Source organism: Takifugu flavidus, chromosome 19, assembly GCF_003711565.1.
Source record: "Takifugu flavidus isolate HTHZ2018 chromosome 19, ASM371156v2, whole genome shotgun sequence".
Classification (NCBI taxonomy): Eukaryota; Metazoa; Chordata; class Actinopteri; order Tetraodontiformes; family Tetraodontidae; genus Takifugu; species Takifugu flavidus.
Window position 1 is genome coordinate 6,238,820 of NC_079538.1, and position 26,968 is coordinate 6,265,787.

General features: G+C 46.9%; 4 protein-coding genes across 6 annotated transcripts; 2 read left to right on the forward strand and 2 right to left on the reverse strand.

The window, feature by feature from the left end:
• Positions 1-190: 190 nt before the first annotated feature.
• Positions 191-16,006, reverse strand: extl3 (exostosin-like glycosyltransferase 3). Of its 2 annotated transcripts, none has more exons than XM_057016288.1 (6): positions 15,799-16,006; positions 3,625-6,227; positions 3,426-3,553; positions 3,207-3,351; positions 2,988-3,116; positions 191-2,674 (listed from the first exon to the last, which is right to left on the reverse strand). In XM_057016288.1, the coding sequence occupies exons 2-6, from the start codon at positions 5,761-5,763 to the stop codon at positions 2,465-2,467; spliced, it is 2,751 nt and encodes a 916-aa protein (XP_056872268.1). In that variant the 5' UTR covers positions 5,764-6,227; positions 15,799-16,006; the 3' UTR covers positions 191-2,464. The 2 variants fall into 2 exon arrangements, with proteins under 2 accessions (XP_056872268.1, XP_056872270.1); XM_057016290.1 differs by lacking the exon at positions 15,799-16,006 and adding an exon at positions 10,804-10,898.
• A 553-nt stretch (positions 16,007-16,559) lies between these two features.
• riox1 (ribosomal oxygenase 1) lies at positions 16,560-19,870 on the forward strand. Of its 2 annotated transcripts, XM_057017056.1 has the most exons (15): positions 16,560-16,712; positions 16,923-17,054; positions 17,143-17,282; positions 17,371-17,470; positions 17,631-17,744; positions 17,872-17,978; positions 18,051-18,158; positions 18,241-18,275; positions 18,366-18,544; positions 18,696-18,800; positions 18,876-19,017; positions 19,137-19,257; positions 19,373-19,472; positions 19,551-19,637; positions 19,710-19,870. In XM_057017056.1, exons 1-15 carry the CDS (start codon positions 16,626-16,628, stop codon positions 19,767-19,769), a joined length of 1,617 nt encoding a protein of 538 aa, XP_056873036.1. In that variant the 5' UTR covers positions 16,560-16,625; the 3' UTR covers positions 19,770-19,870. The 2 variants fall into 2 exon arrangements, with proteins under 2 accessions (XP_056873036.1, XP_056873035.1); XM_057017055.1 differs by having other exon boundaries at positions 19,373-19,637.
• A 40-nt stretch (positions 19,871-19,910) lies between these two features.
• LOC130516183 (NADH dehydrogenase [ubiquinone] 1 beta subcomplex subunit 1-like) lies at positions 19,911-21,157 on the reverse strand. The gene is made up of 3 exons (XM_057017057.1): positions 21,088-21,157; positions 20,283-20,427; positions 19,911-20,113 (listed from the first exon to the last, which is right to left on the reverse strand). Exons 2-3 carry the CDS (start codon positions 20,420-20,422, stop codon positions 20,077-20,079), a joined length of 177 nt encoding a protein of 58 aa, XP_056873037.1. The 5' UTR covers positions 20,423-20,427; positions 21,088-21,157; the 3' UTR covers positions 19,911-20,076.
• A 196-nt stretch (positions 21,158-21,353) lies between these two features.
• On the forward strand, positions 21,354-26,897 carry cpsf2 (cleavage and polyadenylation specific factor 2). The gene is made up of 15 exons (XM_057017054.1): positions 21,354-21,505; positions 21,965-22,131; positions 22,208-22,367; positions 22,453-22,558; positions 22,632-22,761; positions 22,848-22,963; positions 23,120-23,307; positions 23,394-23,684; positions 23,771-23,871; positions 23,956-24,159; positions 24,265-24,417; positions 24,630-24,852; positions 24,934-25,248; positions 25,552-25,686; positions 26,523-26,897. Exons 2-15 carry the CDS (start codon positions 21,983-21,985, stop codon positions 26,613-26,615), a joined length of 2,364 nt encoding a protein of 787 aa, XP_056873034.1. The 5' UTR covers positions 21,354-21,505; positions 21,965-21,982; the 3' UTR covers positions 26,616-26,897.
• The last annotated feature ends 71 nt before the right edge of the window (positions 26,898-26,968 follow it).

Consider the following 26,968-nt stretch of genomic DNA (forward strand, 5'->3'; position numbering starts at 1 on the left):
GCAATATTTTGGGCACGAGTGAAGACTAGAAGGTTAAATGACCTGAATACTTAAAACTATCTGAAGATCAGAAAAACTAAAATCCTCTAATCCGCCACATCCACGTTCGAACGGTCTTTAGCAGCTGGGTTCAGTTTTCCCGCCACATGAAAAAGTTCTGAATGTGAAAAACAAGAGGCCGACAATCAGGTCGTGTTTGACCAATGGTGAGTGTTTATTGTCATTTTCCTGGTCTGCGTTGATCTCTTCACTCTGCTGTCAGTCTGGTACAGTTTGAACAGTGATGGCCAAAGCTGGGGGGGGGGGGGCAGTCAGTCAACTGGCTGAACTACAGCCTTCTAGGGGAAAGTTGTCCTGGGACACAGAAAAACCAGCCGTGCCACACGTTCAAGCAAATTTGATCTAGAAACCGGGTCATAACAACTGGAAGGTAACGTGTCAGCATCTGGCTAACGTCTGGTTAGCATCTGGCTAACCCGCCCAATGCAACGCAGGCATGGGGACACCTGGAGCAGGCCGGGCTTTGGTTTCAAAGGCGCGTCCATGCAGGCCCGCTGAGCTCTGAAGGGCCTCCGCTTACGACAGTCTGCAGGAGGTCAAACTTCCAAAGGCTCGGCCCTTTTTCCTCCTCGTCAATCTGACGCTCTGTGGCAGGAGCTGGTTTTCCCTGGCCGGGACAAACTCGAAACAGGACCAAACTGAAATGAATAGTTACATTGTTTTGTCATTGTTTGCTTAGTTGGGTTTTTTTTAAGCTTTAATATATTCAATAAATACAGAGCCAGGAATGTGAGGTCATTCCAAAGCGTCCTCACAGTAGGAACCGTCTTTGGAAAAAAGAAAAATTCCAAATGAATTTTCTAGATTGTTCTGCTCAGATGAGGGGGATTAAATCTGACAAGGTTAAAATATTTGGGATTTATAATACGTGACGGGCTTCAATGGACTGACGTCTAACAGAGGACCAGGCAGACGGTGCCGGTGCACCAAACTGCATCTCTTTAGCAATCATTCGCACTGGAAATGAGCCTGGAAAGCAGCAGAACTCGTACCTATTTGGTGAAGAAAACATTCAACGAGCAATGGTTTTACAAAAATAAAATAAAAGACAGAAGTGAAACCAACATGGTCTCCACTTCAAGTGACATTTCAGTCCGAGCTGGGAAGGTCTTCTACAGGAGGCAGGACATGTCCAGTACTTCCAAACAACCAGCTGTACATTACCAGGTTTAACATTTTGAAACAAATAGATTCTCGAGATGAGAGGATCTCCAAAAGCTCCAGCCGGGTTAGCTCGTTAGCTTAGCACAAAAACAGAAAAAAGCTTCTTTCCCCACTTTTAATGTGGAATAAACAGATCTGTTTATTCCTTCCTGTGCCTAATTGAGCCATTCCCTGTGCTTGTGCTAAGCTAAGCCTCGTTAGCTGTTGACTAATGATTTGCCGAAGCGAATCCTTCCAAAACAGAGTGGCCGTTTCCTTTTCCTCACTTTAAACCTACAACATTCCCCACGGTTCTAACGGCAGATTTAATTTCACTGAAAGTTGTTTTTTTTTGTTTCGTTTGAATTGCAACATTATTTCGGCATCGCTGGTTTTGGCAGCTGTGAGTCTCGGTTGTTGTTACATAGCAACCCACTAACTGTTTAAATATCATTACATTTAAAACATGAATATTTTAACGCGGACCAATTTTTACAAACATGTAAATGTACAGCATTAAAAACCCAACAGCTCACATCCTGTAGTGTAGCAAAATGTCAACGGAGGCTGGTTTTAATGATGCTTTTTGAGGCATTATGGTGAGTGTTGAAGCAATTTCCTTCTTTATGATGTGTGGAACATGATTGGGTCAGCCTGTACCTCTCCACTAGAGGTTCTGTCCTGCTCTGACGAGCATGTCATTGGACATTAAGATGTACATATCTGAAAGGTTCTTTGTTTTAAAAAAAAGAATGTTCATAAAATACCTCTGTCAGTGCTTCTCATGTACAAGAAGTACAGCGTGTAACTAAAAGAAAGAAAAATAAAGGAGCATTTGTGCCACTCTCACTGGCTGGCGTGGATACGGAACGGGCTGCTGAAGGCAGCCTGACATCAGCCTGTCGGTGATTCAGAAAACGATGGATCCATTATGGAGGGGAAGAGAACGTGAGTGGTGTAACAAGGGCTTTGTTTCTCAGCAGGCCATTAAGAGGTGCAAATATCATCTTAAGGAGTTGATGACAGGGTGATGGAAGAAGGTGAAATGCAGAGTGGTGTCCACTGAAAAGGCAAACATGCTGGCAGTGGTTCCTTCCAGCTTCAGTGTAGTTATGGATCGACCATAAACCGTCAGAATTCTCTTAAAAAAAAAAAGAAAAAGGACCAAATCCTGATCCGCGACTCCTCCTCCTGTGCTTTTCTTTAAATCACTGTTTTCTTCAACCTGCTGCTCGTCTTTGGAGCTCTCCGCAGCCCCGTTCTAGATGAATTTGAAGCACTTGGTCTTGTCGTGGGGTAAGCGGGTCTTGAACAGCACGGAGTCCACGCGGAACTGCGTGTACAGCAGCGGCATGTAGCCGTACACTTTCACGAAGAAGTTGATGCACTTGTGGCGCTCGTGGAAGTGCGAGTCATCGTGCGAGAGAGCCTGAGGGCAGCCAGGGCAGCGGAAAGTCCAGCGAGATGTTACCTAACGTACAAAAAGACACCGTGCTGCATTATATTCAACATCCGAGCGGTACGAGTCGCGACTTGAACACACGTTTCTCTAGCGTGGGGCTGCAGAGGCTAACGATCGCCCCGATACGTTCCCGGCGTGACGCGCAAAACAGCGTTTTGAGACTAAAGATCATCAGTAAAAAGCAAACACGCATTTCTATCACACATTATTCTCGTCCTACGCCAGAATCTCCAGACGATCGCGGTCATTTGTTTAAAGGCGGTGATAAATGCGGGGTCGGGGGAGCAGCGTTGATGGCGCTAGCGTAAGTGCTGTCGCTGACCTTGATGGGCGGCTTGCGCGTGATGTGAGACACCAGGAAGTTCATAGCGATGTCCTCACAGTTTATGTACTCATCCACCATGTCCCTGATGGGCTGCGGCATCACGTACGAGTACAAGTAGGCGTAATACTGGGGGGGGGGGGATGAAAACACGAATATGCGGGTTATATTAATGAGGATGTTGTCGTTACGGAGGTTTGAGGCCCCCCGACGTCTCACCTTGTGGAAGAAAGCCGCTCCTGTCAGAACCATGGACAGCTCGCAGGAGTAGTTGGAGTTATACAGCCAGGACTGATGGTTGATGTCCCACGCGTGATAGCGTCCAGGGAAACCCACGATACGATCTCTGGCCTCCCGCCACACTCTGAGACGGCGCGGAGAGCCCCATCAATGACATTAATCCCACACAGAGGGGCGGATTCTGCAGTCGTTGCTCACCTGAATCCGAACATGATCTCATCGTGGCGGAGATGAGCGTCGTCGTCGATTGACAGGATGGCCTCGGTTTCCACGGCGTCCCAGGGAAGGAAGCGGTTGTTCAGGCTGTTTTTCTCCGTGCGGACAACCTGTGGGAACACGACGGGGGTCTTTAGAGACGCGTGAGCAGGTTGGAGGATTGTTTTTAATGAGCACTCACCACGATGGGCAGGCCGATGTCAGGCCACAGCAGGTCGTCCGAGGGGGGCTTGGGAGAATTCCACACCACCACGACCTTGTTGAGGTACGGCAGCCCGTTGAGCCGCTCCAGAGAGTTCATCAGCACCTCCTCCCGCTCGTACGTCAGCATGACCACGGTGAATTGTTCTCGGGGCACGTTGCCTCCCAAGGCCGCCTGAAACTCCTTCCCCGAGCCCCCAGTGCCGCCGCCGATGGGCCTGAAGCCAGTGCCCGAGCCAAGGAATTTGGCTTCTGACGGCAACACGGGGTCGAGAGGCGTGTGGGGAAAGAGATGAAAGGGGCCCGGGGCGTGGTTCCACGCTCGGTACGTGTCTGCGGCGGTGTAGGTGAAATTACGGAGAAAGCGAGGTGAGGCGTAGGGGGGCTCCGTCTCCACAGGACCCAGATCCAGGTCCCCGTTGTCGGCCAGGTTGGCGTCTGTGCCCGCCAGCTTCCCGGCTTTGTGAGGGATCTCATGAGCCGGCTCCTCTTTGATGGCTGCAGCTGGAACCTGGATGCTGGTTCTGATACTGGCCAACAGTGTGTTGAGAACATTCTCCGAGGTGGAGAAGTACGTTTCCCACAGGAAGCGGCCTTGCCGTCTCATGGCTAGCATGTCGTTGTCAGACAGACTGCGCAACAGGAAGTGGAGCTCTGTGACACGGGGCTTGGGGACTATAATAGCAGCTTCACTCCATCGGATGAACTGGTGATACGGCAGAGTGGAGTGATCCCCTAACACAACTGGGATGGTTCCTACTTCCATGGCTTCAAAGAGCCTCATCCCACAGCCCGCAGAGGCCACCAGCTGTCCGTCACCTGGAGAAATAACCAGGGCAAAAGTAGAAACCTTGAGCACCTCCATCCTGTCCTCCCGTTCTCCGCAAAGAGCCCACTCAGTTGGTAAACTTGGCTGAGGGTTCTTACAGGTGAACTCAACCAGCACCTGATCCAAATGGCTGTCCTGCACTGCCTTTAAGGTACCAATGATGCGATCATCATAGTCTGCTGGTGGGTTTCCTTCAATTTCCTCTTCAAAGGACTGAGGGGGAACTTCCTGTAAGCTGCTCTTCAGTGACTCCACCCTCTCCCCTTGAAAGGTGAAGAGGTATTTCCTTTTTACGGGAACTTGGGGCGGTATCTCCAAAAAGTTTGGTTCTGAGAGTGCGTGAACCAGAGGGGACACCACCAGATCGAAGCCCTCGCGGTACTGCTGCTCCAGGAAAGTGGACTGAGCGACTGCTGCCCGTCCCGTGCTCACATTATAAAGGAAGTTCTGCGTCATGGACCTTCTGGTGAGGTGCACCAGCACATGATTGTGCCCGTCGGACCTCCAGTAAGGGAGAGCTTTCAACTGCTTCTCCAGCTCTGAAGGAGATGGCACAGCCGAGGAGGACGACTCCTGCAGTTCTCCGACCAGAACCAAATACAGACAGGCGATGTTCGGGTTGTCGGTGACGTAAATGTTGCTCTTTACTGCTGCAGCAAAGGCCTGCCTCACCAACGGGTCGATATAGTTGCCCCACGTATAGGAACCTGTATCATACACATACACGGGGAACCCGGACGTGAGAGGACATCGAGCGTAGTCGAAGCAGGACCGCAGTCGACACGAGCGCGCGGACTTTGGTGGTGGCAGTCCCGGGTCCTCCTTGTCTGGCAGCAGCCTGACGGGCAGGGAGAGTTTAGGCTGGTTCTGGGCCATCAGTTCTTTATAGGAATGCTCCGTCTGGCTGATGACGTTCTTCAGCTGCAGCAGATCCTGTTTGGCGCTATCGATGCTGCGTTTGCAGGCCTCGATTCGAAGGTTGAGGCGGGTGATCTCGCCGTTCAGCTCCTGCCTCTTGGCCTCCAGCTGCAGCAGCTCCTCGCTGACCGACTCTCGGATCCGGCACAGATCCTGCACGTGTTTGGCCTCGCACAGTTCGCCGCCGGGCCGCGGCCCAAAGATGCGCTTCTCGGGTCCGCCGGCCTCGTCTATGGTGGTGAGGTAGTAGTGAGCGATGAGGGGGAAAAAGACCAGGATGAAGAAGAGCATGAAGCTGAGCCACGTCAGACGCACGCGCCGCAACACCCATGGCTGGCCGCTGGCTCCCAACCCGCCACCGCTACGCTGCATTGTTGGCGATCTCAGTCGGCTCCTTGAGCCCCCAAAGAACTGTAGATGAGAGGATGAGGAGCAGCCATGGTCGGACCTTGTCAGCAAGGTATGGAGGCGGAGCCTAAATCATTAATGTCAAGCTGGGGTTCCACTTTTTCTCTAAAGGTCGTTTGTGGGTTTCATCTTCTGAAGCGTCCTTTCGGTATCAACTGCTGGTTCAGCCTCACCTGTTATCTAGTCCGCACTTTAAATGGTCATAGCACGCAATACCTGATGCCATTTCGTTTTCACTTCTTCTTCGGGATGTTTATAATGAGGAAAAACAACCCTGCCTCTGGAGCATATTGACCCCCGCTGCGCAGAGCAACGAGGGCATGGCTGGCGAGAGGTGCGAGGGGTCGCGTCTATCTGGGACTCATGTTCGGAAACTTCCTAAGGAAGTCATCAGGCTTCTGGAATCTTGTCTTCCACCGACTGGAAACCTAGGAGGGAACAATGGGAGGAAAACCAGAAATGGAAATATTTAAGACACTGACTACCACCACCTCTCTGATCCAACTTTTCCTCCTTTCTCAAAGCAAAAATCTAGTAATCACTAAAAGACTACACACAGTACGGGAGCCGACGGCACCGCCGGTAAATCTCATTCAAGATGCTCTCCTGCATCCTGACCTCACCACTGACTCAAATGACCAAACATCCGTAATCACAGACTTCTGAAAGTGACGGGAGAGAACTGGAACGAGCTCAGAGGTGGAAAATGACGAAAGCTTTCACCAGCTGCTTCCACTCCGCCGAGGTTTGCCTGAAACTACCTGCTGCTCTGCTCTCCCGTCTGTGCTGGGACCAAAATATGTGTTTAACTAGCGAGTTCTGGGTACGGTTCCCAATTATTCGGACAGATTACGAATAAAGCAACCCCGTTTCCAGGGCAACATTACAGCACTTCATAATTATGCTCGATCTTGATAAAAATGATTCAAAAATAGATGTGGGACTGTGCTAGCTCTCCTTTAACAGCATTTTCCCAACAAGACTCAACAATACTGGCTAGAAAACTTGGCTCTGCCGACTCCAAATCTTTCCGGATCATAAATACATCCAATGTTTGGAGGGGGAAAAAAAGACTTTCACACCCCCATCGGCTCTCTTCTGTCTCCATTAGGCATCGCTGGTTTTTAGGCCATTAGCGCTCCCAGGGAAAAAAAGCCTCTTGAAATAACAGTTGGCAAGTGTGTGCGTGTCTGTTTGGAAGAATGAGGACGTGTACAGACCAGGGCTGGATGGATACTGCAGTAAAGGCACGAGGTGCCCGACTCCACCCAACTGATGCCACATTCCCCTTCAGACCTAATGTCGTCCTCCAGTAAAGTGCACGTTCCCGTGTGCGATGAAAGCAAAGATCCAAATGGCAGAGCGCAGAGAGGCTCAGGACGTTGACCTTTGACCTCCGACTGTCATCTTTCTGTTAGTGATGTCTGAAGTTGCAAAGCAGCAAACAGTCTGATTAATGGCTGCCAGAGTCAGCAGGGCAACGGCAGACAGATGTTGGCAGCAGCTTTCACTAAGCCTAATCTGGAGCCAAAAACATTGGGGTTAAGAGCTTCTGTACTTCTGTACTGGAGTAATCTCAAACCTGTGTCTCCAGAATATGGTGCTTCTACAGCTGACGGACTGAATGTTGCACGGATTCCTTTGGGGGAATCACTGGAAACACGACTGCAGGTGGTTTAGAGCTCAACACCAGCAGCAGCTGCACTTGGCAGGTGTCTCTGAGCCAGGGGGTCTCACCCACCCACCCACCGACACCTCTACCCACCCACGACCACCGACCTACCCACCCACCACGACACGACCCACCACCGAACCACAACCGACCTACACCACAACCACCCACCCACCGACCCACCGACCGACCCACCACCCACGACACGACCGACCACCGACACCACCCACACCCACCCACCCACCTACCTACCTACCCACCTACCCACCCACCTACCTACTTACCTACTTACCCACCCACATACCTACCTACGCACCCACCGACCCACCACCCACCCAACTACCTACCTACCTAACTACCGACCGAACCACCCACGACCTACCCACCCACCGACCGAACCACCCACCCACCCACCCACCCAACCGAACACCGACCCACCCACCACCATACCCACCGACCGACCGAACGACCTACCCACCAACCACCCACCCACCGACCCACCGACCTACCCACCACCCACCACCACCGACCACCTACCGACCCACCCACACCCACCCACCGACCTACCTACCCACCGACCTACCGACTACCTACCCACCACCCATACCTACCTACCTACGCACCCACCACCTACCTAACCACCCACCCACCCACCACTACCCACTACCTACCTACCTACCCACCCACCTACCTACCCACCCACCCACCTACCTAACCACCCACCACCCACCTAACTACCTACCCACCACTAACTCCTACCCACCCACCTACCTATCTACCCACCTACCTACCTACCTACCCACCTAACTACCTACCCATCCACCCACCCACGCCGCGTTACGTGTTGAAAGTAAAAAGCCAGCGCCGACTGCTCGGTTTGAGAGTTACTGGAAGAGTCTGAGACTTCATCCAGGCCAAAGCTGATGAAAACTCTGAAAATGTGGCCTGACAGCAGCCCGCGGTGGGATTACTTCCTTCTGCAATTACTGTGCAGCTGGACTGACTCGGTTAAGAGCTTCCTGTGTAGTCTGGGATTATTTCTTGACATTTTTTCCTGCAGGAATGGAGGTGTAATATCAGACATTACACTGGTTAACGGCTTCATTCCAGCCCTATCATGAGTACATTGGGTCTTCTAACACCAGCACATGGTGGTTTTGAAGGATTTGCCGTGTCCAATTACTTCCTCGCAGATTAAGACTAATCTCTGTATATTAAAGAGGAATTTTTGCCGCTACTCATTCTGGCAAACACTTTTAAATCAAGTGGTGGGAAGCTTCTCAGACAAATACAGAATCGCTCCGATGGCCCCGACTGAGAACGTTTGGTGTCCGCTGCAATCAGTGACTTAGTCAGCAAATTATGGGGTGTGCAGTTGACAAGTGGTGCACTAATCTGGCAGCAGCTCTTAATTGGACTGAGAAGTTTTAAAAGCCGAGATGCTTCTAAAGCAGGCTGTAACACGCACCCACTTCTCAGGTCCCCTCCAATCAAAGAGTGCGAAAGCCGCTAACGTTCGTGGCCATTGAGCAGGTCCGGGCAGAACATCTCGGTCTCCAGAACCACACAGGCGGGTGTTGCTTAAAGAAGAAGTGAGACCGGGAGAGGAAGGGCGGCGCACCATCAACAGGAGACCCAGCTGTCAGTCCCAACAGCTCATGTGTGAATAAGGCGCCGCGAGCGCGTCGTCCTGCACATTTGGAGAGTTCTGCTGGCTTCCCAGACATCTGACAGAACTCTTGACAGGCAAAGTCAGACAAACAGATGGAAGTGAGTGCTGACGGGAAGATCACACAGCTTGGATATTTAATAAGGCCTCTGGGCAGCAAAGTTATTTACAGGAGCAGCTAAAAAAACCTGAAGAACACAGATGACCGATTTTATTTCAATGTGGACAACATTTTCTGCCACGCAGCTGCATTTGGACAAATAAATCCATTAAAATGTGTATGGGCTGATCTGCTGCCAATCATCCACAGCAGCCGTGCTTCACACGCTGGCGTGCCAAGAATGAGCTGCCTATCTCACCTCCTTGAGAAGGTCTGGAGCCCAACCACAGAAACGTTGAGACGTTTAGATGCGGGCGTTTCCCCAGTTTTCCGTGCTCGTCCCTACAGGTCAGGGAAGGTGACGCTCGGACGAACCCCACACGCACTCGGCGTTTCCCTGATGCCGTCTGCCTTTGAGGGGCTCCGGGTGACTCTGCTTGGCTTCCAATCATGACTTTTTGCTTGATGTAGAGAACTCCCCGTGGAGGGAAATGGGAGAGAGGAAGTGTCCGAGGCAGCTGCAGGGGTAGAACAGTCATATGGCTGTGTGAGGGGAGCAGCTGTTCCAGCCATGGATCACAGCTCATCTGCAGACGGCTGACTGAGCCATCTCCAGCACCCTTTTCACCAGGAAATGGCAGAGGTGGCCGTAGGGCTGCGCTGTCATCTGGCGCTTAAAAAGGTAATAAAACGCGTGCGGCTTGTTTCGCTGCTTGGATCAAAGACGTCTAATTCAACTGAATAAAAGCCTGAGAACTCCTGCGGTGCACCATTAGCTTCTAGCGCCCATGTCTCCCTCCGCATTAGCCTCCCTCAGCTTCCAAAGAACTGGTTTATTTACGGTCGGTGCTACGAAATAAACGCCTGAATACTGATTTTCTGCATCCAGAGTTGCTATAAAAAATTAGGACCATCGTCTTCAAACAATTGCGTCATTATTGAAGCGCTGTGCTGCCAACCGGGCGCATCCTTTGGCAGATCTGCACGTGGGTTAATCAATTAAAGTCTGCGCTATGAATTTAGAATTGTTGAGAGGTTTTTCAAAGGCAGTGAGTCAGGAGGAGACCCGCAGTGTTGGTGAACCAAGTTTGTGACAGCCAATTAGAGTCAGAGCAGACACGCACGATCACAGACCTGCACGACCCCCCCACCACCCCAATATTTCAGCAGAAAACGGCTCTCCTATGCTGCTAATGAGCTCCAACTTCTGAAAGATTCTGCAGGGACGCGCTGACATTTTATCTTATTTGCTAGGAAAAACAGCAGGTTCGTCTTTGTTCGTTATCCTGGACCGAGGTAACATCAAATCCCCACAACAGCGACCGAATAACTATTCAAAAGTAAAACTAGATCCAAGCCAGTCTAAACTCAGAGTGTAATTAAGGGAGAACTTTTTCAGACAGTTAAACTGCATTTAACTGCGTGAGAACAGTCCAGCTAGCAGACTTCAGGCGACACTCACGACTAATTGCTCTTGACGTTAAAGTATTTGCCCATTCACTCCCGCTAATTTAATCGAGTTAAAAATAAAACTTGCTCCGACCCCGAAGTGGCAGGTCCTACCTGCAGGTGTGAGAGCTCATTTCTGAGCCATGCAGACGAGCACGTTAGGCGTCCCAGGTGGCGACGAATCCACCGGCGATGACCGTGACCTATCCAGGGAGTCGGGGCCGACGGCAGATACTCATTAAAAGGGTCCGAAAGGGTCCGATTTTGCTTTAAATAGATATTCTCGGGTGAAAATTTCGCTCCATCAGGAATAATTGTCACTTCAAAAGGAGTTTGCGACCGTGGCGGTGGCTTCGGAGATGTGCTAATGTCTTCAACCATGTGTGTTTGTGTGTGCGTTCTGAACAATAATGTTGTCTGGAAGACATTAAAAGTACATTTTTGGCAAACCAAAGCTCATAAACTATGCATGAAGGTCACACGAGGCATGTTTACGCTCCTCTGATGGAGCGCCAAACCCCGCTTCATGGGGATTTTCCATGTCGGAATGCCTGCCACTGGCATTTGACCCATTCATTACCACAGAAAACCTAATTACAGACTCCCGCGTGCTCCTCCTGGAACCAGCGTCTTCTCAATCACTTTACACGAGATAAAAGGTCCAACTGGAATACGGGTTTCCTCCGTCCTCCCAGGAAGAAAAGGAAACAAATAGTACTAAAAAAAATGCTCTTTAAAAAGTTACATTAGCACACAATAGTTGCTTGGGCTCATCGGATCACGGTGTGTTGATCCGTGACCATCCAAAGGAACCCGGCTGACCAAAGGCCTCCCGAGGCGATGGCGCCCACCAATACCCCCTTCACCTGTGAAATGGATGCTCAGAGATGGGAGGAAAACAACTTTCTACTGGGAATAACGGAGCGGGAAGAGAGCAGCTGCGAGCGTAGCGCACATCCAAACCTGCGTCGGCCATCACCACCTTCTACGGAAGCAAACCAGTCTGACAGGAGCATTTAAGAGACCGATTCTTTCAATAAAGCCCCGTTATGTCAGGAAATATTAGCATCTGGTAGCTGGTGCTCGATTCTATATTTAGTCCTGCTCCCTTGAGGCTACTTTAATAGGCAAAAGGGAAGTTTCCCACACTCTCCTGGTGTCTGGCTGCCATCAGCCGAAGCTGTGGCGCCATTAACAGACCCATTCTGGGCAGGTATCCCCAAGGTGTACCAAGGCGCACCTCGCGGTGTACAGGACACAACTGCCCCAATCATTTTCTCTCGACTTGGGTTTCCTAAATTTCCTCCTTTAAAAAGGAAAACACAGGAACAGCTGCGCCGTCCGAACACGAACGCGAGTATGACTAAATATTTGCTGTGCTGACTGAATCTAATTGCGAGTCCTCTGCCAAGTCCAAGCGTCGACCATCACTGCGTGCCAGGTCCCTCCTCTGTGGGCACAGAGCCGCTTCGCTGATGAAAGCGCCGGCTTGGGTTTCCAGTTAAGGACTGGAAATAACCGTAGCTGACGGAAGTCAACAACCTTTCAATGCACAAGACGATTGTTCTGTTTAGGATGGCAGTGAATTTCCATAAAAGTGCCGAACCCACACGTTCCCCAAACAGGCATCTCCTGCGGGCTTCCTTAGTTTGAGTGGCAGCAAAAAAAAAAACCCAGATATTTAATTCATAAAAAGAGTGCAGAAACACAGAAAAGCTATTCCGCCCACCACATCATATCTGGCATTTTTTAAGTTCCAGGCTGACTGAACCCACCGACAAAATGGCTTCTGGCCGCCAGCTTCAGGCAAAAATGAATATTTGTGGGCCAAGATTGCACCATTTGTAAAGACAAACGAATGAATCATCTTCCTATCTTGACCGCGCAGCAGCTGCAGCCGCTCCGGCTGCCCTCCTGCGCAGGCTGATGTGGACGTGAACACGCAAACTCAACCTGACAACAGCTGCTGGAGCCACACAAGCCTCGTCCTCCGGACGCTGATGGATGGTGGGAGGGAAGCCAGGGTGATTAGCCTCTGACACGGGAGAATATATGGCCACGCACCGCCCTCGTAAGAGATTGCACCGTGACCCGTTCACGCTACTTTAAGTCAAGCTAAGACGTGGATAAAATTAACGCTCTTCGTCGAAGTTTGGAGGCTCAACAAGCAGCTTTCACACGACCATGTACCGGCAGAGAGAATATTACGCGTGGAAGGTTTGTGGTGAGTGAATTAACAGCCACGAAGCTGAAACCTCACGCCGAAGGAGAGTTCGTGAACGTGCCTCGTAGCCGCCACTGAGGTGCTCACGCTGGACAAAGTAAAATTGTTTCAAAGCGTGAATTTTTTTTCGTGAATAACTATTGAACTAAGACATATATTGTTAGGATTCCAGTGACTAACGGTATGTTTGAATCTAAATATGTAGTCAAAGTATATGTGGGACTAATATTTATGGTGGAAATCACAATATGCCAGGAATTGTTGCGCTTGGCGGAGGTCTGCGCTCTCCGAGTGCTTTCTAGTTGTTGTTGTTATTGTCTTTATCTTTCTTTCTTATCTTGTTGTATTGCAGTTTTTGTGAGTAGAGGCCTCGAACAGGCACTTACGGGTCTCTTGCCTCAACTCTTCACCTCTTTTTTTTTTATTGTTTTGTATGATCATGAAAACATATTTTACTTGTCATTTTATTCTATTTTTTTGGTGATTTTATATGCATGTGTGCTAAATAAATAATTCAAACTCAAATGCAGCAATCATGAGACTTAGTAACAGTGGTTATAGACTTTTTTTGTCTTTTTTTTGCATCCCTAGGTATGTGTTCATAATAGTATGGCCCTCGGAGGTCTTTATAAAAATTGAAATGGCCCTCGATATGAAAAAGGTTCCCCACCCCTGGTTTAAAGAGAGGAAACACTGTAATATTCCTCAAAGTGCCTATTTCAAAAGACCCTAAAGACGGGCAGAAAGATCGGCTGCAGGCAGAAAAACGCTGCTGTTGTGGCAGCGGGGCTGAAAATTGTCTCCCCAAAACATGCACAGCAGATTCATCACACAACACACATTCATCGGTGTCTTACTGCCGTTATTCAACACGGAACAGTGTCAATGTTTCACAATTCTACTCATCTCTTTAGACTGATTTTCAAGGTCCTCCCTCTTCCAAAACACTATTGAGATAAAACGCACATGAAAAAAAGGATATGGAACCTTAAATCTTAAATGTGCAGTATAATGACAAAAGCAACCACATTTTGCTTCTGCTGAGCAAGCATTAGTAGCATTGTGGTAGCCGATGCTAACTTTTTGGAACTCTTAGCTCGCTCCGTTGTTTGTAGCTGTGTTGTGGGTTGCTATGTAGTTTAGTCATGTTCTTTCTGGACATCGTCTTGAATTGCGAAACACGTGCATTTGTCACAAAGAGCTTCACATTTACAACAAGACACGGCGCCGTTTTCATTAACCTGCACCTCTGGCTCACACTAGACTCAAAGACTCATTACAGTATAGCTGAATTTACACAACCTAAACAACAAACATTTTATAAAAGATATTTTGTTTTACCCGCGTGCATTTAAAATACATTTTAGCTGCGGTCATTTCCCCCCCACACCGTTTGTGATCGTTTGCTCCCCCTAAATGACCCTAGCTGTATCGCCCACGTGCGCCCGCTGGTCTCCAGTGATGAGCCTCTTTGGCCTGGTGGTAAACAGGTGGTTCAGAAAGAATGAACCTCTCTGCTGTGATCAAAAACAATCATGAGAGGCCAGAATGAACCAAAAGTGGTGCAGTTTTTGCCAAAACACCGAGCTCTTAGTGTGGGAGAGTCTTTCGAAATCTCCAAGTGTCCTCAACGAGTTCTTGTCAGTATTTGACGAGGCCGACCTTTCCTACAGAGCTCAGACCCTTCTACACCGGCCACGTCTTCAGCCTCTCCGGGGCCGAAAGAGTGTGAAAAATGGGGCCCCTTTGATGGGGGTCGCGCCCCAATATTCCACACTGTTGTGTTCGCTCAAGGAGCGGGTTACCAAACCAGGTTGCATCCGAGTGAAACACGTCTCCAATGTTACTGACACCCACTGTTCTTGGGGTTATAGGTCAGCACAGAAGACAAACGGCCGAGTTCATAATCTGAGGGCATAAACCACAGTGGACACTCATTCTATAGAGATGCTGGAGTTGTACAATGACACCTATTGTCAGCGTCAGCCTGCTGTTATGATCATATGTTTCAATGCACCTGCAGGAACGCCTTAAATACAGATTAATGCAGGGGACACATATGTCAGAGCTTCTGCTCTGAAAAGTTTGCACCCTTTGGCCCTCCAGAAAACACCAAAATATTAAACCTGATCAGGGGAAATTCCTCCAACGCTGTATATACTGATGATTATTTGTTAATCTATAGGTTATAGTTGCTATAAACTATATGGCGTTTTAGAACCAGCTTGGTCTGGACCTTAAATCTGACTGTTGCAGATTTAATGACTGACTCGTGTATCCAGGAGACACACACACACTGTAATTGTGTTTGATTGCGCAGATTAGCTGACCCTCATGCACCTCAAACACGTGCGCGTCACCAAGACGACCCATACTGGATTTATGAACGTTGATGAGCAACACGACGTTTTAATCTCTCCACAATTCAACCTGATTTTCCCTCAACAGTGTGCACGAAGATAGATGGTGGGTTTGCTCTAATGGAGGCAAAAGTCCCAACAATCGGAAGCTCAGCAGATCTGATGGTTGCGCGTTGGATCATTTTAGCTGGAACGCGCTCGGATCCAAATCTGTCAGTCGAACCAGCAGAGTTGTTGGACCAGATCACCGCAAATCCCGGACTCAGCCGACGTCAAAGCCGAAAACATTTGCCCCGCGGACACAAAAAAGCTTCATCAAAACTACGAACAACTGGACATCTGCAGCAGACACAAAGGCCCAAATGAGAAGAAAAGCTCTCGGCGCTTTGTGAGAAAGGATCCGAGGATTTTAAGAGTAAGACAGGGGGCCATATCTGGAAAATTAGCTAGCCTGCTAACCAGTGATGGTAATAACAAACACACTGTTTTCAACTGCATTTAAGACTAATGTTAGCTCCTACTTACCCCAGTACAAATATCCGGGACGTCTTAAAACGAAGACGGCTTGGACCGACAGGATTGACACACTCTGAAAAAATATGCCAGCGTTTCTTCAGAACGACCACAGGCTTGAGGCGAGCCGACGGTGGTGCAGCGTTTCCAGCTCGCAGCGCTCAGAGAACCATTAAAAGCTGCATTGTTGAAGCGACGGCTGGACAAACAGCAGCGACGGGCGGCCCGCAAAGCACTCTGGGAAACGTGGTCTTTTAGGCGCCTTTCTATTTTATGTATTGAAGTAGAGCCTCATCTAGTGGTCGATGTGAGCACTACACGCTACCACAGGGGGAGGTCATTTTCCCCGTGTTGTCAAGATTAAACATATCTACTGTAGAGTTTATTTGGAGTTTATTTTGCACAACAGCCTAAATTAGAAATGCACAGACACACAATATAAATTTTTCATTAAGAAAAGACAGAAATAAACTATATTTGTATACACAAGCATGGCTGTTGAATTTATTAAACGTTAGCAGCATAGAACATCTTGCCACAAACGCCTCCAAATCCTAATTACCAATAAAACACAATTAATATTTTACTATGTGCAGCTTTGTCGTAGCAGACAATATTCATAGTTTTCAAGAAATAAATTATTTTTTAAAAAACAAAACATAAAAACATTTTGAATTGTAGTGTTGTGAAGTAAAGATATTAAAAAACACCAAAATCTCTTTCAAGTACAAATACCACCGTATGGGGGCAGTAATGAGCCCAAATGAGCGCAAATAGACGCATTTCCTTGTAAAAGAAGGGGCATAGTGGTCGCATTGTGATGACGTAAACACGGGAAAATGGAGAGAAAACACATGTCTGCATTTGCTTTGTACCAAACGGTTTCAGCAGACCTTCCTCCCCCCTCAAAGAAGAGTTTTGTACAGGTATTTTACAATTATATTAAAAAGGGCGTCCTGTCTCTGTGATTTACACTGATTAACATTAGAGAAACCAGTGGAACATCTAGCAGACGACCAGAGCTCCTAAGAAACAACAACAACAAGGCCTTTCATGGATGTGTTCATTTATACATAATAATTTCACAATTCTGCAAGCACGAAACTGTCTCAGTGTTGTATTGTGTCATGTTGTAGGCGCCTGGGAAAAAGAAGAAAAAGGAGAATAGTGCCAAAAAGGTCACTGCACTTAAATCTCAGCTAAAACCTGCAAAGAAAAAAGCGCAAAAGAAGACACAGAAACACAGTCTGAACAATGGAACCGAAGAAGTGAGTGTATTGGCAGTATTTATTATTTTGGCATTGCAGCATTCGCCATGTTTGACTGTGGTTAATCGAACCTATGATTCATTTGCAGGTAAATCAGACTGAGAATGGAGACAGTGAGGATCTAACGGTGATGCTTGCTGACCTTGCGACGGTTGACAACAGCAGGGAGAGAGCGAGCAAACTGTTCCAATGGCTCATCAGCCCTATTCCTGCCGAGACCTTCTTCAGGTTCTTACAGACTGCGACTCCTAACAAACATGTCAAATGATGCCACATGTGTGTTTTGAGCAGGGATATATTTTTCTGCTTTCAACAGGGAAACTTGGGAAAAGAAGCCCATTCTTGTGCAACGGAAGAATCCCGATTATTACAAAGGATTATTCTCCACAGCTGAGTTTGACCGGATTTTGAGAGGGGTAATCCATCCTTTATTAATGTATAATCTCATCCACTTGTGTCATTGCTATAGAACGTTATAGTTCATTGAAAGGCATGTGAGGGATATGCAAGTCCATTAGTCATTTGGTCTTTTTGGTTGTTTAGCATAAATCTTAACTACATGTGCACTATTGAAAGGAGGATGTTCAGTATGGAGTTAACCTGGATGTCACAAGTTACATTAACGGCACTCGGGAGACTCATAATCCACCAGGGAGGGCTCTGCCGTACACTGTGTGGGGCTTTTATAAGGTAAGGCCACTCCGATGATGTTTTGTATACGACAGATAATGCAGTGTAGCCGGTGTCTTAAATATGTTACTTGTAACGGTGTGCCACACGTGTGCATCATTTAATCCTCCTCGTCTCGTGTTGTCAGAGCGGCTGCTCCCTCCGCCTGCTCAACCCCCAGGCTTTCTCGGCCACAGTGTGGAATGTTCTGTCCATCCTCCAAGAGAACTTTGGCAGCATGGCAGGAGCAAACATGTCAGTACTTGCACACGTCAGTACCGATGTGGCTCTTCAAAGCTCCTAAAATGTGTTTTTATTTTTAACCAGATATCTGACACCACCGGGAACTCAAGGCTTTGCTCCACATTATGATGATATTGAAGCATTTGTGGTCCAGCTAGAGGGGAAGAAACACTGGAGAGTGTACAAGCCGAGGTGAGACGGAGTGAGGAGCCTTTCTTTAGTGTGTTCATTTTTAGGAGGAACCACTGTCAAACTGTCTTTCTGATATTTTTAGAGTGGACGACGAAATCTTGCCTGTGCTTTCAAGTCGTAAGTAACAATATATTCAAGATAGTTTACAGGCTGTCCTGTCAGGTGACAGTGACATCAGCTGTTACCTTTTGGAACGCCCCGTTGTAGCAAACTTTGATGAGGTGGAAATCGGGGAACCGATCCTGGAAGTGGTCCTAGAAGCTGGAGATCTCCTTTATTTCCCCCGAGGGTTCATCCACCAGGGCGACTGCCTCCCTGACGCTCACTCCCTGCACATCACCATCTCCTCCTACCAGAAGAACAGCTGGGGCGATCTGCTGCAGCGGGTAACTCATCGGGTTTGCCTAATATGTGTCATTATAATCCAGCATTGATTGGCTTAAAGCTTGTTGAACAATTATGGAAATACTGCGTCCAAATACTTTCATTTTACCATGGAAAACAACCATTGACCACCCTACTCTAAAAATCCAACAGATGCTTCCTGCCGCCTTGGAAATAGCAATGGAAGAAGATGTGGAGTTCAGACGGGGTTTACCTCTCGACTACCTGACGTACATGGGTGTACAGAACTCTGATCTGGTAATGCTGTCATTTACCTCATTGGCTTTTAAAAACTCAAAATAAATAATCAAAATATGTGTCTGTATCATATAGGATGACCCAAGAAGGCCAAAATTCTTATCACAAATTGAGACTTTGATGAAGAAACTAGCATCCTACTGCCCAGTTGATGCTGCTGTGGATCAGAAAGCCAGAGACTTCCTCCACGACTGTCTTCCTCCCATGCTCACGACTGGTGTGTGACAGATGCACCAGTTTGACTGGACATACTTTAAACTGGCATGAAATAGGAGAAATGAGCTCTAATTGTGAATTTTTTTTTATTTTTTATTTTCTTCTTCCAAACTTCTGCAGCTGAACAGGCGAGCAGTGTAAAAGGCGCACGAACCAGATGGGAGTGTGACCAAGTGATGGATGACAGTTCAGACATCAGTACCCGGACCCGCATCAGACTTCTGCGTGCTGGATGTGCCAGGTAATAAAGCTTTGAAATTGCCACCTGTTCACACCTAATTTGCAGGTGTAAAACAGGTGAGGATTATAAATTTCAAAAACATATTTACTACAGCTCATAAGGATTATCTTCCAAGGCTCTGCAGCGATGGAGAAGCTGTTCACCTTTACTACACGACAGATAACTCCAGAGTTTACCACCAAGAGGAACTTAAGAGTTTTGAAGTAAACACAGAGGTAGATTGGAGGAGCTGTGGGAATAGATATAACGGGGGCTTCTTCTGTTCTTCCGTGCTAATAAGTGGTTTCTTCCAGCTCACGGATGCTGTCGAGTTTCTGATTCATTCCTATCCGAAATTTGTCACAGTAGGAAGTCTCCCGTGTACGTCTACAGCGCAGCGGGTAGGTTATTTTGGTTCCAGATGCATTTCGGTGATTGATTTGTCATCATTAAAGATACATTTTCCCCTGCAGATTGCTTTGGCTGAACAGCTGTTTGAAAAGGGGATTATCCACACTTCAGAACCTCTGTAGTCCAAACTGACTGAATCCAGTATTTTCAGCTTGCACACGTCAACCTTCAGAATTGCTTCTTCCAAACAAATTTTGACCTGATTAAACCGTCTGAAACACCATTTCTATGTTGGTTGTTTGATTAAAATTTTGTGTCACAGGTTTGGTGAAAGGGCATGTTTATTAGCGGTTGATACAACTCAAAAAATATTAAAGATTAATAGTTAATCCCACAAAGAAACATATAGAAGTCCTCTTGAATATGCTGAATTGAGGGGCCACCCATTAGTTCACAACACAGTTGACTGGACAGAGATGAAGAGGTCTCCTATTTCCAAGTCACCTCCTCACCGGGCTTCAGCTCCCTAAAAACAAAGTTAAGATGCTAATGTTATCAAACTCAAATAAGGTCAATGTTTAAATCAAGTACAATCTAAGAGAATTGTGTCTTCCAATCACCACATTTGAGGTTTGAAATATAACTATTGCAGGAGGTAGTTTACCTTTAAAACATGCAGTTTATATGTTTCATACCTGCTGTACAAAGCACTCTTGTTCCTGAAAGCTGTCAGCTTCTTGTCCTGTTGTTTGTCAAGATACCATCCGATGACAAAGCCCATGGGCACCAAGATGTGCATCCAATGCTCTCGAGCAAGCACTGCAAAGTTAACCATGGTTCCTGCAGAAATAAACAAAACATATAGGAATTAAGCATTTATCTGATTGTCTTTTTCATCTAAATCAGTGACGTTGTCACTATCATTGAAAGTAGCAGCAAATTAAATTCCTCTCTAAAAGGTGTACATACTGTACATACATTTATTTAAACACACACTGCCTGCCTTTCCGTGACACTAATGGGGACATAGCGGGCAAGAAAAAGAGGAAAACAGCCAGTCTGACCATTACAACAGACAGACATTTGGGCAAAACACCATTACAATGTCCTTGTTATTTTTACTGCCAGGAACAGTGAATAATACTGTATTGGGTGCAGCAATTTATAATCAAAACCTGTCATCTAGTTAGCTTATTTCCACCACGAGTGCAAGAACTCTGAATTAAGGACCAAATATTTGCTATTAACCCCCGCCCCCCTAAAAATGTTGAAATATATCCCGTTAAAGGCACACTTCGTATACTAAATACTGGAGGATTGCTGCTAACAATCTGTTAGCTCTATGCTAACGAGGTAGCAGTCGCACTCTATGTCAAGTTATCTTATCTTACTTCTTTTCTCCAGCGTTAACATGTGATACCAGTGGTTGGTGCAGTTAAGACGTGAAACTACACTTAAAACAATAAGACGACCCAATTCTGTAATACAAATAAGCTTTACCTTCTGTTGACAGCAAAACCGTGGCCTTAAACTCTTCATTCACCAGACAGAGGGCATTGGATTGTACCAACTGTGAAAACATAACGTGCACAGTACTAATTAAGACCATATAGGTTTTGAGAACAGTAACCCTTGTTTGTATTTATTCAATATTTGCTAAAACGTTTCCCCCAAACACAAAACACCATTGTTAAAGTATAACACGATAAAATGATAATTCATTTTTTAAGTTGTTCTCGACCCCCCCACGATATTTGGTACAAACCTTTCACCTTTCACCCTGGATGCCGCTAAAGTGTTTGCTAGTGTGTTTAAAATGCTTGGAATATGTCTTGATCGTAAAATTATAGTACACTTATGCGCTGACGTTTAATCACAACGGGAAAAAACACATGTACATATCATCTCAAACTTAACCGTAAGTTTCGCATTCCTTTGTCACCCCAAACACTTGTGACTACGAGCTAATGTGTACTGTCGTTAGCATGCTAACTCTATAGCTAGACTCAATGGGTCAATTGTAACTGTTTTTACTCGTTAAATATTAAACAGCATTCAATTTTATTGTAGAAAACGTACATCCAAAATACGACGCTATATGAAAGCCAAATATATAGACATTTAAGAGAACAATTGGATAACCAGAAGTGAAATACCGCCAAGACAATCAGTAATCAATGAATCATTTTAGATGGGGGTGCGTGCAATGAAAATACATATAATATAATGAACAATATATGTGTTCTTGCTCTAGATTTGTAGTGGTTTTGGATGAAGATTTAAACACCAATACGTTGACATGCCGTTTGTCCGGTCATCTTGATTGCACCCTGTATTATGAACAACCTAAATCAATGCTAATATATTGTACTTTCAGCGTTGTAGGTGAAGAAAAATGACGTCTATTATCAAGCTGACAGCTGTGTCAGGAGTTCAGGAGGAGTCTGCGCTCTGTTACCTGCTGCAGGTGGATGAATTCCGCTTCCTCCTGGACTGTGGCTGGGATGAAAACTTCTCCATGGACATCATCGACGCGATGAAACGGTATTTTCTCGATTTGTGCTCCAAGTCCACTGTGGAAAATATCAAATTCAAGTGCGCCTGTTCATTTCCTCTGCAGATATGTTCATCAGGTTGATGCTGTGCTGCTTTCCCATCCTGACCCAATACATCTGGGTGCCCTGCCTTATGCAGTAGGGAAACTGGGTCTAAATTGTACCATCTATGCTACAATTCCAGTGTACAAGATGGGTCAGATGTTTATGTATGATCTTTACCAGGTATGAGTAAGGCAGAGTGTGAGAAATGTCAGTTACGGTAGTACAGATTGAGTTTGTCATCAGCTATTCTCTCTTTTTCCTGTAGTCTCGAAACAATAGTGAAGATTTCACACTGTTCACCCTTGACGATGTGGATTCTGCTTTTGATAAGATCCAACAGCTGAAATATTCTCAGATTGTCAATCTGAAAGGTGAGTGGGCATGAAAAAGTTTTAAGACCTCGGTGAAACCTACCGAAATGTGGAATGGCCTTTTCTGCACCAGGAAAGGGGCACGGTCTCTCCATCACTCCGCTTCCTGCTGGTCACATGATCGGAGGAACTATTTGGAAAATTGTGAAGGATGGTGAGGAGGAGATTGTGTATGCGGTTGACTTTAACCACAAAAGAGAGATGTGAGCAAGCACTTTCTATAATTTTTCAGCTGTGATTGCTTTACTTTGGTGAAGTTTTAATTTTTGACATCTGTCCTCCTTTTTAGCCACCTTAATGGCTGCACGTTGGAGAGCATCAGTCGTCCTTCCTTACTTATCACAGACTCCTTCAATGCAACATATGTGCAACCGCGGCGCAAACAACGAGACGAGATGCTCCTTAGTAAGTTGTTTTCGTAAGACTCAACCGTATTTTTCCAAATCATTCTAACAAATGTTCCTAATCTTTGAATTATCTCTCTGGTCCTCAATATCTGTCTTTGGTCCTTGTGTTTCAGCTGTTTAGTTGAATATCTGTGAAATTCTCTTTCTCTCACAGCCAATGTGATGGAGACTCTTCGTGGTGACGGCAATGTTCTTATCGCTGTTGATACGGCTGGCCGTGTGCTGGAGCTCGCGCAGCTCCTGGACCAGATTTGGAGAACCAAGGATGCTGGACTTGGGGTTTACCCATTAGCACTTCTTAACAATGTCAGCTACAATGTAGTGGAGTTCTCTAAATCCCAGGTATCATTTCAGGGGTTTCCCAATTGCAAATATTTAGTCTGTATAAAGTTACTTTTGAGCAATCATATTGGATCCCTTTCCTGTAGGTGGAGTGGATGAGTGATAAGCTCATGAGGTGTTTTGAAGACAAGAGAAACAACCCGTTCCAGTTCCGTCACCTTACCCTGTGCCATAGCCTGGCGGACCTGGCCCGGGTGCCCAGCCCTAAAGTGGTCCTCTGCAGCCAGCCAGACCTCGAGTCTGGATTTTCCAGAGAACTTTTCATTCAGTGGAGCAAAGATGCCAAAAACTCCATCATCCTCACGTACCGCACCACTCCCGGAACGTTGTCCCGATACCTCATCGACAACCCTGGAGAAAAGCACCTGGATCTGGAGGTGAGTGCAGCGGCTACTTTCCGTGCCATTCTCTCTTTTTTTTAAAATCCTCTCTGATCCATCCTTCACTCTTCTGGCCATGACAGGTGAGGAAACGGGTGAAGCTAGAAGGCAGGGAGCTGGAGGAATACCTCGAAAAGGACAGAATAAAAAAAGAAGCAGCCAAAAAGCTCGAACAGGCAAAAGAGTAAGCTTGACTGTTTAAAACTTTCATGACCTTGGTGAGTTGATTTGAAGAGTTGGTGAATCTTATGTCATTTATCTTTTATAGAGTAGATGTGGACTCCAGTGATGAGAGCGACATTGATGATGACTTGGACCAGCCGACGATCGTGAAATCTAAACACCACGACCTGATGATGAAATCCGAGGGAAGCCGAAAGGGCAGCTTTTTCAAGCAAGCCAAAAAGTCTTATCCAATGTTCCCGACACATGAAGAGAGGATAAAGTGGGATGAATATGGGGAAATCATCAGGTACGTTAACACTGAATGCATCCAGAGTAGCTAGTGGAGAGATACTGAGAAAATATGCAGGTGTGTTTATGTTGTCGCTGCTAAGAAGTCTGTGGGCTTTTACAGGCTAGAAGATTTCCTGGTTCCAGAATTGCAAGCCACAGAGGAGGAGAAAAGCAAGTTTGATTCAGGGCTGACCAACGGGGATGAGCCCATGGATCAGGATCTTTCTGTTCTTCCCACCAAGTGCATCTCCAATGTAGAAAGTCTGGAGATCCGGTCAGTGAAATGGGAATCAGAAACACAGAAGTTGCTCAGTGTGCTGCTGCATGTTGTGTGTGGGTAGAAATGACTACTGTAGTAATCGTTTTGCCTAAGAGAAGCAAAACCTCATCAGTCCTCGAGAAAGCTTAGAAATCCTCTCTGCGCTTGGGTTAAATAATGTTTTTAAGGGCTGTATAAATCTTTGTCCTGCCTCCCTCTTCTTACAGAGCAAGGGTCACATACATAGATTATGAGGGCCGCTCTGATGGCGACTCCATCAAAAAGATCATCAATCAGATGAAACCCAGACAGCTAGTCATCGTTCACGGGCCCCCAGAAGCCAGCCTTGACCTGGCCGAGTCATGTAAGGCCTTCAGCAAGGACATCAAGGTCTACACACCCAAACTGCAGGAGACCATCGACGCCACGAGTGAAACGCACATCTACCAGGTCCGTTACACTAATGGCCTGCTCCTTTATGTCTCATTTCTGTACTTTATGATCAATAAATTGTGTCTGCTTGCTTTAAAGGTGCGTTTGAAGGACTCCTTGGTCAGCTCTCTGCAGTTCTGCAAGGCCAAAGACACGGAGCTGGCCTGGATCGACGGCGTGCTGGACATGCGGGTGGTGAAAGTGGACACAGGAGTGATGCTGGAGGACGGCGTGAAGGAAGAGGGCGAGGACAGCGAACTGTCAATGGAGGTCACCCCTGATCTGGGTATAGAACCTAGCGCCATCGCGGTGGCGGCACAGCGGGCCATGAAAAACCTGTTTGGGGAGGAGGAAAAGGAGCTGTCTGAAGAGAGCGACATCATTCCCACGCTGGAGCCTCTGCCTACACCTGAGGTCAGACCGCTTTACAATAAAACCGCTACAGCCTTTAACATCACAGCAATCATTAGTGTTTTACTTTCTGTAGAATAAATGATGACGGACTTTAAAATTGCACATATTCCAACCTAATTTGAAAATTTTGCGTTCTGCTTTTAATCCCGTTCTTCGCTCTCCGACCTGGGTCTAAATATTTTTGGACCAATTTTTTTTTTTTAAGTGATTTTAATGAAAACAATTTCTGCTGATTTTAACCACCTTCACGGGGCTTTATGTTCGAAAAGCACGTTCACTGCCGCTTTATCCCCCCGGCTTCAGGTTCCAGGTCATCAGTCGGTGTTCATCAACGAGCCGCGACTGTCGGATTTCAAGCAGGTCCTCCTGAGAGAGGGCATCCAGGCCGAGTTTGTGGGAGGCGTGCTGGTGTGCAACAATATGGTGGCCGTCCGCAGGGTGAGTGTCCGTCCCACCAGGACAGAGAGAAGGCGATTCATCATATGGAGACATATGGATCTCGCCTTAAGCTTGTAATGAAAATCCTTACCTTCAAAATCACAATTCATTTACAAGCTGATAAGCATTTTTAAAGCCACGTAACGACCTCAGTTTGGAGGTGACACCTAGCGTTTCTAGACATTTATATTGTTCATTTGAACGTGGCCTTAATTTTTATATTTAAAGGCCTTAAATTTAGAACCACAGCAGTGAGACCCTCGGGGCTATGGCAACATGGCTGTAACTGTCTCTGTCCCACCTTGCTGCTCAGACCTCTGTGTAGTCTTCCTGCAGGTGCACCTCCTGCTGCTGCCTCAGAAATGGCTTCAGACGCTCAGCTGCCCGAGGCAGCTCTGCTTTTTAAAGCCCTTTTTAAATTTTCTGAAGAGGAAGAGTTCAGATGTCAGCTGGGGGATAGTTACATTTTAATGAAACGGGTTCCAAAATTAAAAGGCACTGGAAAATACCCCACAAAAAAAGGCAACCCAGGACTGAACTTAAAGAAAACAGCTGCAGAATGTATAATTGACAAGAGCCTGAAATAGAAGCAACCCAGAAAATGATATCAAACGCGAGGGATGCATTCTAAAAAGTGTGCTTGAGTTATTAAACTCTCTAATACTGCAATGCTGGTGCTTCATTAGACATGTAAATCCCCAGCCAGCAAATGCTCTATTGGAACGAGCAGGAAGAGAGTTTTGGTTTTTAGAACCTTTTAAGGTGAAGCCATGTTGCACAGAATGTTTTATGAGGACCTCCGTGACCCCTTTGCACGTTTGTGCTCCCTCGTCCAGACGGAGGCCGGGCGGATTGGCCTGGAGGGCTGCCTGTGTGAAGACTACTACAAGATCCGGGAGCTGCTTTATCAGCAGTACGCTGTGGTGTAGCTGCTGCTGCTGCAGGAAGAGGACGACACTCACAGACTGTCCCTAGAGGAGATGGATCAGACAGCTCCAGCTGTTTGATTGTAACCCTGTACATGTTCCTTTTATATCTATTTTTGTTTACACCTGAGATAAGAAAATGGAGTCAACCGGATGGATGGATGGATGGGTCGCCTGATCAGTGGGAACAGACTTTCTTATTCCTGGGCTTCATTCTGCCACAGGCGGTTGGATTCAAGGATGTTTTCACCCCTGATTCTGTCATTAAAGCAGCCTTTTTTCAGATGGGCTTGATGGTTTCCGTTTTCACCACCACGTTTGGACAATAACTCATCACGCACCTGTTTACTAATGCT

What these genes read in the sequence shown, in the direction of transcription:
- LOC130516183 (XM_057017057.1), bottom strand. Translation starts at nt 20,422, where the DNA reads ATGGTTAACTTTGCAGTGCTTGCTCGAGAGCATTGGATGCACATCTTG. An exon ending in AAGAGTGCTTTGTACAGCAG is followed by an intron (nt 20,114 to 20,282) that starts GTATGAAACATA and finishes CTTTGTTTTTAG; the next exon opens with GGAGCTGAAGCCCGGTGAGG.
- extl3 (XM_057016288.1), bottom strand. Translation starts at nt 5,763, where the DNA reads ATGCAGCGTAGCGGTGGCGGGTTGGGAGCCAGCGGCCAGCCATGGGTG. An exon ending in GAGATCATGTTCGGATTCAG is followed by an intron (nt 3,352 to 3,425) that starts GTGAGCAACGAC and finishes GCGCCGTCTCAG; the next exon opens with AGTGTGGCGGGAGGCCAGAG. An exon ending in GAGCGGCTTTCTTCCACAAG is followed by an intron (nt 3,117 to 3,206) that starts GTGAGACGTCGG and finishes CCCCCCCCCCAG; the next exon opens with TATTACGCCTACTTGTACTC.
- cpsf2 (XM_057017054.1), top strand. Translation starts at nt 21,983, where the DNA reads ATGACGTCTATTATCAAGCTGACAGCTGTGTCAGGAGTTCAGGAGGAG. An exon ending in GAATATGGGGAAATCATCAG is followed by an intron (nt 24,160 to 24,264) that starts GTACGTTAACAC and finishes GGGCTTTTACAG; the next exon opens with GCTAGAAGATTTCCTGGTTC. An exon ending in GTAGAAAGTCTGGAGATCCG is followed by an intron (nt 24,418 to 24,629) that starts GTCAGTGAAATG and finishes CTCTTCTTACAG; the next exon opens with AGCAAGGGTCACATACATAG.
- riox1 (XM_057017055.1), top strand. Translation starts at nt 16,626, where the DNA reads ATGGAGAGAAAACACATGTCTGCATTTGCTTTGTACCAAACGGTTTCA. An exon ending in CCTGCCGAGACCTTCTTCAG is followed by an intron (nt 17,283 to 17,370) that starts GTTCTTACAGAC and finishes TGCTTTCAACAG; the next exon opens with GGAAACTTGGGAAAAGAAGC. An exon ending in AGCATGGCAGGAGCAAACAT is followed by an intron (nt 17,979 to 18,050) that starts GTCAGTACTTGC and finishes ATTTTTAACCAG; the next exon opens with ATATCTGACACCACCGGGAA.